Below are 16,297 nucleotides of genomic sequence, written 5' to 3'. Positions count from 1 at the left end.
CTGCTGGAAGCTTGATGCATAAAATGTAAGCTAGTGAGAACGCACATTCAGAGGCGTTTTTGGATGCTATAGACAGAAAACAAGCAAGAAGTAGTTCAGCGAATGGAAGACATTCTTTTCCACAGAATACCAAGGCCCCTCTGGGACGACATAGTAAGCCTTAAAATTCATTCACAACTACAAATGTAAGCTTCTGGCAATTTACAGAGAAGCCTGAAGACAGTCTTTTATTAGATGCCTGCAAAATCATCAACATACAAGGGACCCATGAGAATAAAGTATGAAATCTCTGAAGTGAATACCAAGAAAAGCAAAGAGGAAATTCTGAGAAAGACAAAGAAACCTGCAAGCACAAAACTGAAAGAAGGGTATTAGAAAAACTGAGTAAGAACAACAACTTAAAAATTTAGAAATAATAATTTGGGCTGCACATAGTGGTTCATGCCTGTATTTCCAGCACTTATGGAGGCTGAAGCAGGTGGACTGATTGAACCCAGGAGTTCAAGATCAGCCTGGGCAATGTGGGGATAAACCTCATCTCTACCAAAAAATACAAAAATAACTGGGTGTTGGTGGTGTGCACTGTAGTCCCAGCTACCTGGGAGGCTGAGGTGGGAGGATCACCTGAGCCAGGGAGGTCGAGGTTGCAGTGAGCTGTGATTGTGCCAGTGCGCTCCAGCCTCTGTGACAAAGTGAGATCCTGTCAATAATAATAATAATAATAATTTGTTTTGGTAACAAGGTGATACGGTTTGTATATTTGACCCCTCCAAATCTCAAATCTCATGCTGAAATGTGATCCCTGGTGGGAGGTGTTTGGGTCACTGGGACAGATTCCTCATGAATGGCTTTGTGCATTCCTGTGTGGTTAATGAGTGAGTTCAGAGTGTGGCACCTCCCCTGACTCTGGTGCTCCCTCTCTTGCCATGTGGCACATCTGCTTTTCCTTTGCCTTCTGCCAAGACTGAAAGCTTCCTGAGGCCCTCACCAGATGCAGATGCTAGTGCAACACTTATTGGTCAGCCTGCAGAACCGTGCACCAAATAAATCGTGTATAAATTACCCAGCCTCAGGTATCCCTTTATTCCTTCCTTCATTTATTTATTTAAGAAAAGTTCTTGCTCTGTCACCCAGGCTGCAGTACAGTTGCACGAACATAGCTCACTGCAGCCATGAACTCCTGGGCTCAAGTGATCCTCCTGCCTCAGTCTCCCAAGCAGCTGGGACTACAGGCATGTGCTTCCACACCCAGCTAATTTTTATTTATTTGTTGTAGACATGGGGTGTTTTGCTAAGTTCCCAAGGCTGGTCCCGAACTACTGGCCTCAAATGATCCTCCGGCTCCAAAGTACTAGGATCATAGGCTTGAGCCGCAACACCCAACCTTCAGGTACTCCTTTGTAACAACACAAAACAGACTAACACACAAGGATAAATAAAGCAGAATGAAAAGAAACCATGTTCGGGCAGGTTAACAAAGAAGAGAATTGTAAGAAAATAAGTCAACATATAGACTTGAAATATGGCTAACTGGAAACTATAAGAGAGAATCAAGTGGAGCAAAAAAGAGCAGAGTAAACTTCACGGACACAATAATAAGGCTGAATGAAATGACAGAAGCCACATAACAGTGAAACGTCATCTTCAAAGGGCCTAAAAGAGAAGAAAACAGCTGACTTAGAATTCTCTATCCTGCAAAAGCAGCTCACAAAGTGAAAGTGAAAGAAAAACATTTTCAGACAAACAAAAACTGAGTGGATCCATCACTAGTAGGCACTCACTAAAGGAAAAACTAAAGTTCTTGAAGGGGAAAAAGCATGATCTCAGATAGAAGAACAAAGATGTAGGAAGGAACGAAAAACAAAAAGGGTAAAATGTGGGTAAATCTACATAAGGAGTAACTGTTTAAAAAAACAAATATACACACACACAGAATTTTAAACTCTGACAATAATAGCACCCAAAGGCAGGAATGGAAGAGGAATGAATTTAAAGTGTGCCAAGCACTGCATTTTCTAGAGAAACAGTAAAAGTGTTATTTGTAATATTTTTTAAATTCAAATTTTATCTTAGAGGGGCTATGTGTGTGTGTTTGTTACATGGGTATATTGCAACCAGGTAGTGAACGTGGTACTGAATAGGTAGTTTTTCAACCCATGCTGCCCCCGCCGCAAGCAGCGTCTGCTGCTCCTATGATTATGTTTCTGTGCGCTCAATGTTTAGCTCCTACTTGTAAGAACATGTAGTATTCAGTTTTCGGTTCCTGCGTTAATTCTTTTAGGATTATGACCTCCAGTACTATCTATATTGCCACAAAACACATGGTTTCATGTTTTCTTTGCCCACTCCACTATTGATGGACTCCTAGGTTGATTCCATGTCTCTGCTATTGTGAACAGTGCAGTGATGAACATACAAGTGCATGTGTCTTTTTGACAGAATGATCTGTTTTCCTTTGGGTACATACCCAGTAATGGGAGACTGCTAGGTCAAACGGTAACTCTGTTTAAAGTTCTTTAAGAAATCTCCAAATTGCTTTCCACAGTGGCTAAGCTAGTTTACATTCTCACCAACAGTGTATAAGCATTCCCTTTTCTCTGCAGCCTCACCAGAATCTGTTGTTTTTTGAGTTTTTTTTTTTTTTTCTTTTTGAGATAGTGTCTCACTCTGTCACCTAGGCTGTAGTGGCGCAATCATGGCTCACTGCAGCCTTGACCTTTGGGGTTCAAGCGATCCTCCCACCTCAATCTCCTGAAGAGCTGGTACTACAGGGGGGCAGCACTGGACCTGGCTAATGTTTTATTTTTTTGTAAAGACTACGTTGCCTAGGCTGCTCTTGAACTCCTGGGCTCAAACAATCCTTCCGCCTCAGCCTCTCAAAGTGATGGGATTACAGGTGTGAGCCATCACGCCCAGGTTGACTTTTTAGTAACAGCTATACTGACTGGTGTGAGATGGTATCTCACTGTGGATTTGATTTCTGTTTCTCGATAATTAGTGATGATGAATGGTTTTTCAGGTTTGTTGGCTGCTGATAGGTCTTATTTTGAGATATGTCTGTTCATGTCCTTTGTTCCCCCCCACCTTTTTTTTCTTTCTTTAAACAGTCTTGCTCTGTCACCCAGGCTGGAATGCAGTGGCATGATCTTGGCTCATTGCAACCTCTGCCTCCTCAGTTCCAATGATTCTCTTGCCTCAGCCTCCTAAGTAGCAGGGATTATAGGTGTGTGCCACCATGCCCTAATTTTTTTCTTTTTTGTATTTTTAGTAGACATGGGGTTTCACTACATCGGCCAGGCTGGTCTCAAACTCCTGGCCTCAAGTGATCTGCCTGCCTCTGCCTCCCAAAGTGCTGGGATTACCAATGTAAGCCACCAAGCCTGGCCCTTTGCTCATTTTTTAATGGCGTTGTTTTTTGTTTTTAAGTTCCTTATAGATTCTGGATATGAGATCTTTGTTGGATGTATAGTTTGTGAATATTTTCTCCCATTCTGTAGGTTGTCTGTTTATTGGTAGATTCTTTTGGTGCACAGAAGCTCTGTAGTTTAATTAGGTCCCATTTGTCCATTTTTGGCTTTGTTGCAATTGCTTTTGGAGACATAACCAAAAATTCTTGCCAAGGCCAATGTTGAGAGGGTATTTCCTAGGTTTTCTTCTAGGATTTTTATAGTGTGAGGTCTTACATTTAAATCTTTATTCCATCTTGAGTAAATTTTTGTATATGGTGATAAGGGTCCAGTGGTGACACATGCCTGTAGTCCCAGCTACTTGAGAGGCTGAGATGGGAGGATTGTTTGAACTCAAGAAGTTGAGGTGTAGTGAGCCATCACTGCACCACTGCACGGCTGCCTGTGCAATAATCCTGTCTCACACACAAAAAAAAGAAAAAAGTTAAAAAGAAAAAAAGACTTTTTCAGACAAACAGAACAAGAAACTAAAACATAACATCAAACAGGTGACTTATAGGTTTCTTCAAAATAATACAGGAGTGAGGGAAGTGAGTAGACAAAATAAGGCTGGCCATGAATTGATAGTTGTTTTAACTAACAATAGATACAAAGGCTTTGTTATATTATTCTGTTTACTTTTATTTATGTTTGAAATTTTTGGCTGGGCACGGTGGCTCATGCCTGTAATCCTAACACTTTGAGAGGCTGAGCTGGGAGAACTGCTTGAGGCCAGGAGTTCGGGACCAGCTTGGGCAACATAGTGAGACTCTGTCTCTACAAAACAGAAAATGAAAAAATTAGCTGGGTGTGGTGGCGCATGCCTACAGTCCTGGCTACTCGGGAGGCTAAGGTGGGAAGATAACTTGAGCCAAGGAGTTCAAGGTTGCAGTGAGCCATGATCACACCACTGCACTCCGGCCTGGGCAACACAGCAAGACCCCAACTCAAAAAAAAAGAAAGATATGGGGAAAAGAAACAGTGTGAACTAAACCTTTCATATCCAGAAATACACAAAAATGAAAAATTAAAAAACAGAAATACAAACATTATGGACATAACTAGAAATGGTTTAAAAGGTTGCTAAGAAGTCAAACTGGGAGTGGAAGGTGTGAGACATGATCATCTTTTTCACTATAAGCTTTTTTCAAAAAACTGATTATTATTGTAATCAAATAATTTTAATTAAGAATTTGTTTTGTTTTAAAAACTGATAAAATAATAGTCAAAAAAATAATGACAGTTAACATGTTTAATCATTTGTTATCTAAATAAGCAATTCAGGCACAAAATGGAAGGGTCTACTACATATTTTAAACAATACTACCAAGTATTTTAAACAGTATCAAATACATTGTGATTTTTAGATTCAGCTATTTTAAAATGAAAATAAGCTATCCCACTAAATTATTTCCTATTTTAAATTAGTGATTTAATTAGTAAATTAAATGAGGACAAAACTCTGGAATCATCACAAATCATTTTTGTATTTCACCATTATGATCTAAAGTCTAAGCAGGTCAATATGTCATACTTTTAAACTCCTGAGCCTTATTAAAAAACTAATGACATAATGTACAATAAGACAAATTATCTTACCTCTTTTTCTTCACCAACTTGATCCAAACTCTCATGACTTGAAGGATTGTATGGAATTACTAAAAACCCATTTAAAAAAAAAAAAAAAAAGGTACAGAGAGAAAAAAGCAGCAACCATTAATGAGTTTGAAATAAAAATTATCTCCTGATTTTTATTTTAGATTTTACTTCTGAATAAATTTCCTTATTTAAAACCGAATACCTGTCCTACTAATAACAAATTGTATGTAAATACAATAGTTAAATCCCAATCTTTAGTGAGGGTAAAGAGAGTAAGCATTACAATCCGGTAGCCAAGTACTGCGTTTAACAAGTACTTGTGTTATTTTTAAAACATTTCTCTTCTTTACAAATTAATCAAACACTTCCTTCTAAATGAATGACTCTATAAGATATGCTTAAACTTTTTACTATGATTCAGACACAGAGATACAGGACCTCTGGTTTTCACTTCTCACTCCATTGTACTCAAAATTTTCCTGACTACCACAATGGTCAAGTAAAGAACAGACAAGAATGGAACTTCTACTTCTTAAAGCTACTTGGGGCAAAAAAACACAGCCTACATTTCATAGAGCTGATCCTTCTATGACTAGGAGATTGCATCTTGTCTTTCCAGAAAAACTCCCTTGTTTTCCCTTTCTTGATTTAGTCCAAAGAAGATCATGCTGTTCTACCTCCTTTCACTGCTCTCCAAATTTCCCAGATACGTGTTTAAGGTTTTGTACCTATCTAACATTTTCACTTATACCATCTTCCTGGAATTTCCTATATTGCATCTCTCTATCTTTCACCTAATTTCTACTTCTGATAATAAAGCTTTTAATAAAAACAAGTCACTTCGGCTGGGCGCGGTGGCTCATGCCTGTAATCCCAGCACTTTGGGAGGCCAAGGCGGGCAGATCACCTGAGGTCAGGAATTCGAGACCAGCTGGCCAACATGGTGAAACCTCGTCTCTACTAAAAATACAAAAAAACTAGCTGGGCATGGTGGCATGAACCTGTAATCCCAGATACTCGGGAGGCTGAAGCAGGAGAATCACTTGAACCTGGGAGGTGGAGGTTGCAGTGAGCCAAGATCGCGCCACTGCACTCCAGCTTGGGTAACAGAGCAAGACTCTGTCTCGAAAGAAAAAGAAAAAAACAAGTCACCTGAACACAGTCAACATGGGTCACAAAATCAGCTTCATGGTTTTCATTATGGAAAAAAACTGAGTTTGCTGAATTTAAAGGAGTCTCAAAAGAAATTTATGTGAACTAGAAAAAATAGTCATCTGTTGTGGTTTACGTAACTTTTTTGTTTTTTTTTTTAAGTAGAGACAGGGTCTCCCTATGTTGGCCAGGCTGGTCTTGAACTCCTGGGCTCAAGGGATCCTCCTGCCTCTACCTCCAAAGTGCTGAGATTACAGGTGTGAGCCAACATACCCAGCGCACAGTTGTCTTTTAAAAATGCCAAATGTGTATGTTAAATTGTGTGATTTTACCACAGCGAAATATATGTATTTACTTTTAATTGGAAAGAAATAAATGTTGTTAAACTTGGGTAAGAGAGTCACCTAAGTAAGTCTTTACATGCTACTCTGTGAATGAACAATGGGTTGTGCCAGTACCGCTCTTACCTGTCTGTGCATGGTCAGAATGCATGGATGACTGATCCATGGGCATCACTGGTTCCTACAAACATTTCCAAAGACACAGTAACTCAGTGGAGTACCTCTATTACACCCAGAAACAACACTATTTCAACAATACACAGCATATTAAAATTTAATTTTGAAAGAATATAACTTAAGTGAGAATTATATTTACTCTTAATTTTGTTTTATGAAACTATACAATACTGCTATGAATGAGGTAATGTTAGTCACATTTTACAGAAAAGAAAATACAAAACTAATTTCAGACCACCAATTAGAAATCAAATTAAACTGCCATATATTCTGCTTTGTTTTTCTTCAACACTACCTATTCTTCCTTCAAGCTCCACTTCAAATCTTTGGCAAAAATAAGTGTCTGGAATATGCATTCTTTAGCTGGGGCCCAGGGGTAGATTTCAGGATATCAAAAACACCTTAAAATTACATGTAAAATTTTGTGGGTTTCTCATTTTCCTGAACATTCTCAAGGGTGTCAGTGGCCCCAAAAAAGAGAAAAAAAATACTTCCTAGAAACTAACTTACCCAAATAACGGCGAATAATCTCAGGAAAAAGGTAAATTCAAACCCAAGTTATTACTGATTTATTCTTAGACTCACATTTAATGAATACCAGCAGGAAAAGGTAAACTTGAGAAAGAACATTAATGATACAGTTAGCACTTCAAGGCTGCCTTAAAGACAGGCTCATAAGTAAGCTTAAGGATTTTTAAATGCATTTAACCCCATCCTAAATTTCCAATATAATCACTAACCCTGCCCCCTTTCCTTCCCTATGTCACCAAATAATACTTAAAAATATTAACAGTAATCTATATAAATTATGTTGGAAATATTCAGCCTTCTGTTTTTCCTTAAGATTGGATTTTCCCCTTTACTACAAACCCATTCCTAAGCTTATATGAACTAATTAAAGAATTCTAATATCAAAGAGCTACCAGTAATAACCTGCTTTCACAATGTCCAAAGAAAGTCCCATGAATAAACATGGAATAACAATTCTAAAGAACAATTTAGAAAGATGCATTCGGGTATTTTTCTTTCTTTCTTTTTTTGACTGTTCCTTGTGGAGCAGGGCTAATTGACAGGCAATGCACTTAGACAAGCTGCATCCAGGTATCTTTTTAAATGCGTATCTTTTAATGCAGTAATTCTAATTCTGGATCCTTAAGGAAGTAAGATTTGCCAGAAAGTTCACTAAGATTGGCCAGGTGCAGTGGCTCACACCTGTAATTCCAGCACTTTGGGAGACCGAGGTGGGTGGATCACCTGGGGTCAGGAATTCAAGATCAGCCTGGCCAACATGGCAAAACCCCGTCTCTACTGAAAATATAAAAATTAGCTGGGCGTGGTGGCACACACCTGTAATCCCAGTTACTTGGGAGGCTGAGGCAGGAGAATCGCTTGAACCCGGAAGGCGGAGGTTGCAGTGAGCCAAGATCGCGCCACTACATTCCAGCCTGGGAGACAGAGCCAGGTTCTGTCTCAAAACAACAACAATAAAAAGACACATGCAAGCACATGTGCCCTCTGGTGGATAAACAACCCTCTGTAAAGTTGACTGAAAAACAACCCACCAAAAAACAAACCAACCAACCCCAGAATCTAATTAAACCTGGACATCCAACTACTGTACAAGACAAAAGAATAAAGAAGACAATAACATACTGAACATAACCATGGAGAAGTAATGAGCCAAATTCTGCAACAGTGTAAATGACAAACAAATGTTTCTTTTACAATTAAATTGTAAGGAAAAAAAGAAGAGAGAGCGATAAATGAAGAAAGAACCAGTAAGTTAAAAAATATCTAAGAGATCAATCAATTGTACAGGTGGACTTCATTTGGATCCTGATTCATAATGAAAACTATAAAAACAAAATTATAATATTTATGAGAACACTTACTGGATATTTTACATAAGGAATTTGTTTTTTAGTTAGTTTTTTAAAAAGTCCTTCTCTTTTAGAGGTACATACTGAAATACGTCTGAGATTTGTTTGAAAATAACACAGGGCAAGGGGAAGTTAAGTGAATGGGGGTACAGATGAAACCAAGATTAGTCATGAGTTGATAACTGTTGGAGGTGGGTCTCTAGTACATGGGAGTTCATTATAGTGTTCTACCTACTCTTATACATGTTTACATTTTTTCCATATGGAAAATTAAAAATGTTTATGCATATAAATTTGCACAGGAAAAGTTCTGGAAGGATATCCACCAAATGACAATTACCTTTAGATGGTAGAATATATGTGGACTTTTACTTAATTTTTTTTAATTCATCTGTATTCTGTATTTTTTCTCTAACAAACATATTTTATTTATATACTTAAAATAGAAATTGATAAATAAAAATTTTAAATGCTTTCCTCCCCAGTAATCTCACACTTTAAATAGCAAACATGGTATCTTTGACTCTTACCTGATATCTGCTTAGGAGAGATGCCAGAATAATGTGAGCTATAAACTAATATGTTCAGATTAAAGGAGAGGGGAAAAAAGTCTCTTAAATGGTTCTCTCTATATTTTCCTAATTTAGACCAGAGGAATTTATAGTAGGTCAAAGAAGCTAACTGTATCCCACAAACAAATATTACCACAGATATTTCGAAGTTCCAAAGTTCAAGGTATGTTAACAGGAATGTAAGGTATTCCTACCCACACTCTGTAGCTACTCTGTTGTGTCGTAATTCCTGAACACCTCCCTATTTTAGCACTCTGTTCCAGTAGTGTTATCAAGCACGCTCTTAACAAAAAAAAAAAAAAAAAAAAAAAAAAAAGGACAGACAACTGTATCTTACCGGTGGCAAAGAATGCCGCCCACATTCAATTGTGACGAGTTTATGGCACTTCTTATGAACCAAGAGTTTGCAGTTGATGCACTTATATCCTTGGCGTCCAAGTCCCCATATTCGGTCTGTGCAGATGGCACAGTGAGCACGCTGAAAAGAGTAATTCAACAATATTTTATTAACCAAAAAGAAGGTCATAATCATTTCCCAGTTTGCTGACTCAATTCCCTTTGTCATGGTGTCAACTGTCAGCCCATGACAAAAACAAAAGCAAAAACAAAAGCAAAACAAAGCTTCTTCATACATAATTTTTTAAAAGCTATGAAGGTCAGTGAAAAACAGAGCTTATTTTAAACAGACAGTGAAACTTGCAACCACATTTCTTTCTAAGTCTAAGAATTTTCAGTCTTTACATAATTAAGTTCAGAATAATGAAAACAGAAAAAGTGAATTAAATTAGAAATATACATGGCAGAAAAAGCCATCGAAGGACTCCTAAGCAAACATTAACCTTGCAGGCTGTTCAGAGGTCAAACCAAAGCTCTGTTTTCTTAAAGAGCAATAACCTAAAGTGACTTTTCATTTCAAAGCCTCCCTCCTTCCTTCCTTCCTTCCCTTTTTTTTTTTTTTTTTAAATTTGAGACGCAGTTTTGCTCGTTGCCCAGGCTGGAATGCAATAGCACAATCTCAGCTCACTGCAACCTCCACCTCCCAGGTTCAAGTGATTCTCCTGCCTCAGCCTCCAGCGTAGCTGGGATTACAGGCATGCGCCACCATACCTGGCTATGTTTTGTATTTTTAGTAGAGACGGGGTTTCACCATGCTGGTCAGGCTGGTCTCAAACTCCTGGACCTCAGGTGATCCACCCGCCTTGGCCTCCCAAAGTGCTGGGATTACATGTGTGAGCCACCACGCTCGGTCTTTCTTTTTATTTATTTATTTATTTATTTTTAAGAGACAGTGTCTTGCTCTGTCAGCCAGGCTGCAGTCCAGTGGAGTCACTTTGATTCACTGCAGCCTCAACCTCCTGGGCTCAAGCTTCCTAAGTAGCTAGGACTACAGGTGTGCACCACCATGCCCCACTAATGACTGTATTTTTTGTAGAGATGGGATCTCTCTACATTGCCCTGGCTGGTCTCGAACTCCTGGGCTTCAGTGTTCCCCCTTCTCAGCCTCCCAAAGTGCTGGGATTACAGGCAGGTACCATTGCACCCAGCCTCAAAGCCTTCTTAAATGTCAGTGCTACTGGAAGTAAAAGAGTTTGGAGAGAGATTTCAGGTGGTGGTTTCTATTTACATTAATTAATTTAAGACATGGCATTAATTTTAGAATGGAAATGGCATCCAAAATTTGCAGTTATCAAGAGTATTTAAAAACTTCGCTTCTGGCCAGGCATGGTGGCTTATGCCTGTAATCCCAGCACTTTGGGAGGCTGAGGCAGATGCATCAGGTGAGGTCAGGAGTTTGAGACTAGCTTGGCCAACAAGGTAAAACTCCGTCTCTACTAAAAATACAAAAAATAGCCAGGCCTGTTGGCTGACGCCTGTAGTCCCAGGTACTCAAGAGGCTGAGGGACAAGAATCGCTTGAACCCAGGAGATGCAGGTTGCAGTGAGCCGAGACCGTGCCATTGCACTCCAGCCTGGGTGATACAGCGGGACTCCATCTTTAAAATAAATAAATAAATAAATAAATAAATAAATAATAAATTAATAACTTACTTCTGAAGACAGACTGCTGCTTTCAAACTTTGGTTCTATCACTTACTAGCTGTATGATCTTGGGCAAGTTACTTAACAGCCCTGCACTTGAGTTTTGCCATCTATAAAGTGGAAATATATAGTACCTATCTCACAGGGTTGTTGTAAGGATTAAATGAATCAATGTATATAAGGCATTTGGAAAAGTGCCTGGTACAACCCAGATAAGTGTTTGCTATTATTATTTTCTAAACCGTGAAAATCAAATTACAACACTAACTGGCAAAATAAAGATTAAATAAAGAAAATAAACCTTGCTTGTTTTCTGGCTGCCTTAAATTATATTTTAAAATCCAATTTTCTTACAGCTAGGGTATATTATGTGGAATAATTAATCATCCAATCTGGAGCTCTTTTTTTGAGACTGGGTCTTGCTCCACTGCCCAGGCTGGAGTGCAGTGGCACAATCTCGGCTCACTGCAACCTCTGCCTCCCAGACTCAAGTGATTCTCCTGCCTCAGTCTCCCGAGTAGCTGGGACTACAGGCGTACGCCACTGCACCCGGCTAATTTTTGCATTTTTAATAGAGAGAAGGTTTTGCCATGTTGGCCAGGCTTGAACTCCTGGCCTCAACTGATCCGGCAGCCTTGGCCTCCCAAAGTGCTGGGATTATAGGCCTGAGCCACCACCCCTGGCCTGGAGCATTTTTAAGAGTGAAAAGAGATGCTATTAAAAATTACAGGCATACTGCCTCAGGCAAACTGGAAACGTAAGGTCATGTTACTTATGTATTTAAAAGTGTGTAACAAGACTTAATAACAAACTACCTTTCTTTCATAGCAGAAAGGAAAAAAATAGCTGTCTCACATTATCATCATTCAACAAACTACGTTTACCCTGTTGAAACGCTTGGCTTGGAAAGTGTGGCCATTGGCACAATAAAGCTTTCTCCAGCGGCGTGCACCTCTACGGTAGATGGATTCTGAAGAGAGAGTAATAGTTAAAAAAAGAAAAAAGAGCAAGTGTGAGTAAAAGTCATTTTATAATTAAGTCTGTAATTTTTTTCATGATACTCATTGCAAGAAAAAAAAATACTGATAAAAACATGAACGTCAAAAAGTAAAATAGATTCATCAAGGGACCAGACAAAAATAATCCACAGGGTATAAATATTTGACTACTACTGCGTGTCTTTTTTTTTTTTTTTTTTTGTGAGACAGAGTCTTGCTCTGTCACCTGTCACCCAGACTGGAGTGCAATGGCACAGTCTCAGCTCACTGCAACCTCCACCTCCCAGGTTCAAGAGATTCTCCTGCCTCAGCCTCCCGAGTAGCTGGGATTACAGGGATGCGCCACCACACCCAGCTAGTTTTGTATTTTTAGTAGAGACGGGGTTTCTCCATGTTGGTCAGTCTGGCTTGAACTCCCAAACTCAGATGATCCACCCACCTCGGCCTCCCAAAGTTCTGGTGTTACAGGTGTGAGCCAACGCGCCCGGCCTACTACTGCTTTTCTTTTTAAAAATTTTCCTCCAACTTTTTATTTTGAACATCTTTTAATCCCACAGAAAAGGTAAAAGAATAGACACCTTCATCTTCCACCGAGATTTACCAATTATTCATGTTTTGTCATATTTACTTTCTTCACTATAAAAAAACATACTTTTTTTTTTCTGAATTACTTGGAATTAAATGCAGATATCATGACACTTAAATACCCTTAAATACCCAAGTATCCATTGTCTGAGATTAAGGATATTCCACCCCCTCCACTCGACCCAATTCTACCTAACCACAATACCATTACCATGTCTTAGAAAATCAATATTAATTCAATATCGACCAATATACAATTCATATACAAAACTTCCCTAACTGCTTTCAAAGTGACTTTCTTTTTTGAGACATAGTATCACCCAGACTGGAATCCAGTGGTGCAATTTCAGCCCACTGCAACCTCCGCCTCCTGGGTTTAAGCAATTATCCTGCCTCAGCCACCCAAGTAGCTGGGATTGCAGGTACACACCACCACACCCGGCTAATTTTTGTATTTTTAGTAAAGACGGGGTTTTGCCATGTTCGCCAGGCGGGTCTCAAACACTGACCTCAAGTGATCTGCCTGCCTCAGCCTCCCTAATTGCTGGGATTACAGGCGTGAGCCACTGTGCCCGGCCCCAAAGTGACTTTCAAAGCTCACTTTTTCTATCCAGGATGCAATCAAGATTCAGGGACTGCATTTGATCATGCTTTTTTGGTCTCCTTAACATTCTAAAACATTCACTCTGCCTTATTTGTTGCTACTTCTTTTTCATGATGTTGACTTATTTATTTATTTATTATTTATTTAAAGAGTCTGGTTAGTTGTTTTATATTACATCCCACATTCTGGGTTTGTCTGTTTACTTACAATTAGAGGTAGTATTAAATACCTTTGGCAAAAACAATACATAGGTAGTGTTGTGTATTTCTTATCTCATTACCTTTCATAAGGTACACAAATGTCAGAATATCAACTCCCACTACTGATGTTCAATAATCATTAAAGGTATTGACTGCTAGATCTCTTCATTGTAAAGGTACATTTCACTCTTTGTAACTATCTGTAAAGAGATATTTTGTACCAGAAGCGTATCTTTTTCCCCAACAACTTTTCATCCAGTGGTCTTTATATTAATATGTTTCTTAAGTATAGTTAGAGAAAGAGGTTCCAAATGATCAAATCTAGTCCACCTTCATATTTTTAAGTCCATCGCTATCATATATATTGTCTATTAGTCATTAATAATAACATCCCACAGAAATGGTAATAACAGTAATAGTTAATACCACAGAAATATTACATTAGGTTCCCAAAGTCATATTTTAAACCAAATGTAGCAATGGGTTTACTATTTAAAATTAAGATACTAAAGACCAGTTGCAATGCTCTCAATTAGAACTCTTAGGATAGCTTAATACAGAATTGAAAGTTTAGAGCTATTTTAATTAATTAAAAGCAAAACATTTACCACTATTCCTTCTAAAGTCATGAGCATGTGCAGAAACCACAAATGAAATTGAGTTGTCTAATACCCACAATTAGTAAATTATGCCAAATACCAAAAGCAATAACTTATAATCAAACATAAGTTTGCATACTTAAATTACATTAGAACAAAGAGTAGTTGGACTCTTTAGAGTGCATCTCATTAATAGTAACCATTGGCTTAGATATTCCAAAGAAATTCTATTAACAATTCCTGACCTGGGGAAGCTTTTAAGTGGTGGTTCTCAAACTGTAGTGTGCATCAGAATCACCTGAAGAGCTTGTTAAACCTGGTAGCTCAGCCCCAGTCCAAGAGTTTATGAATCACGTAGATTGGAGTGCAGTATTTTTTTGAGACAGAGTCTCGCTCTGTTGCCCAGTGGCGTGATCTCAGCTCACCGCAACCTCCGCCTTCCAGGTGCAAGCAATGCTCCTGCCTCAGCCTCCTAGGTAGCTGGATTACAGGCATGCATCACCACACCTGGCTAACTTTTTTGTATTTTTAGTAGAGATGGGCTGTCACCATGTTGGCCAGGCTGGTCTTGAACTCCTGACCTCAAGTTGATCTGCTCACCTCAGCCTCCCAAAGTGCTAGGATTACCAACATGAGCCACTGCACCCGGCCTGAGTGCAGTTTCTATCCAGTTCTCAGGTGAAGCTCACGCCGTGGACCCCAATGGCTACATTTTGAGAGTTAGTTTTAAAATACAAAGATGTCCAGGTCTCACTTACAGACTAATTCATTAGGCTTGGGGATGGAAATCTGGCATTGATCATTCCCTGCATCCCACAATTTTAATGTGTCCAAGGGTAAGAACCAGTGTTCCACTGTGGACTATGGTTGGTTACCTGAAGTTACTAGGAGTTGGAGATCTAATAAATATACACATTTCTCTGGGTCAATTGTAGGAAGTCTGCAATATTTAAGACATTTAATAAGTGACTTGGGGCCAGGTGTGGTGGCTCATGCCTATAATCCCAGAGCTTCGGGAGACTGAGGTGGGTGGATCACCTGAGGTCAGCAGTTTGAGACCGGCCTGGCCAACATGGTGAAACCTCAACTCTACTAAAAATACAAAAATCAGCTGGGCATGTTAGCAGCGCCTGTAAATCCCAGGTACTCAGGAGGCTGAGGCATGAGAATTGTTGAACCCCAGAGGCGGAGGTTGCAATGAGCCAAGATTGCGCCACTGCACTCCAGCCTGGGTGAGAAAGCGAGACTCTGTCTTAAAAAAACAAAACAAAACAAAAAAAACAGTGACTTAGTAATTGTTAAAAAAAAAAAAAAAAAAACTGCAGAAAAATAAAAGCCAATTCCTAACGACATGCGCTGAGTGTCATGTCACTCTCAAGTGGTATAACAAAAAAAAACACAAGTGTGTTTGTTATGTATAACTGTGCATGCATAGACATAGATACAGAGATAAAGCAAACAGGGAAAATGTTAAAAATTGGTAAATCTGGGCAAAGGATATATAGGTATCCTTGTTTTCAATGTTGTTTCAACTTCTGCATAGGTTTGAACATTTCCAAAATTAAATTTTAAAACTTAAATTTAACTTAATTTTCCTTTCATATGTGCAACAGACAATCATGTAAGTTGTAACTAAGAACTATCTGAATTTGATCTGGCAAAAGTAGCATTTGGGCAGTCACTAATATATTTTAAACCGACTGAAAAATGGAAAATAAATCAAATGAATTAGAACTTCTATTTCCTTTTTTTTTTTTTTTTTTCCTTGAGGCAAGGCCTGTCTCTGTCACCCACACTAGAGTGCAGTAGTGCGACCTTGGGTCACTGTAGCCTCAAACTCCTGGGCTCAAGGGATCCTCCCACCTCAGCCTCCCAAGTAGCTGAGATTATAGGCACATACCATGCTAACTTTTTTGTGTGTTTTTGGAAAGACAAGGTCTCACTTTTTGCCCAGGCTGGTCTTGAACTCCTAGGCTTAAACGATCCTCCCACCTCAGCCTCCCACAGTGCTGGGATTACAGGCATTAGCCACTGTCCACTGTGCCTAGCTAAAAATTCTATCTCTGATTTCTTTTTCACTTGTACCATAGCATAGTAACTCTTGT

The 16,297-nt window shown here is 39.0% G+C and overlaps 2 protein-coding genes across 3 annotated transcripts in view; both read right to left on the bottom strand.

The window, feature by feature from the left end:
- GPR160 (G protein-coupled receptor 160) overlaps positions 1-16,297 on the bottom strand; it is a 305,594-nt gene that overhangs the window by 65,535 nt on the left and 223,762 nt on the right. The window lies entirely within an intron of this gene.
- PRKCI (protein kinase C iota) overlaps positions 1-16,297 on the bottom strand; it is an 84,706-nt gene that overhangs the window by 25,354 nt on the left and 43,055 nt on the right. For both annotated transcript variants that reach the window (XM_050778268.1, XM_050778269.1), the window contains exons 5-8: positions 12,091-12,176; positions 9,505-9,645; positions 6,665-6,719; positions 5,046-5,104 (exon numbers count right to left, since the gene is read on the bottom strand). In XM_050778268.1, the coding sequence (XP_050634225.1) occupies positions 5,046-5,104; positions 6,665-6,719; positions 9,505-9,645; positions 12,091-12,176 (341 nt within the window). The remainder of the gene's footprint in view (positions 1-5,045; positions 5,105-6,664; positions 6,720-9,504; positions 9,646-12,090; positions 12,177-16,297) is intronic.

This window comes from Macaca thibetana, chromosome 2 (assembly GCF_024542745.1).
Source record: "Macaca thibetana thibetana isolate TM-01 chromosome 2, ASM2454274v1, whole genome shotgun sequence".
In the NCBI taxonomy this organism is placed as follows: Eukaryota; Metazoa; Chordata; class Mammalia; order Primates; family Cercopithecidae; genus Macaca; species Macaca thibetana.
This window is presented reverse-complemented; position numbering and strand designations above follow the sequence as displayed.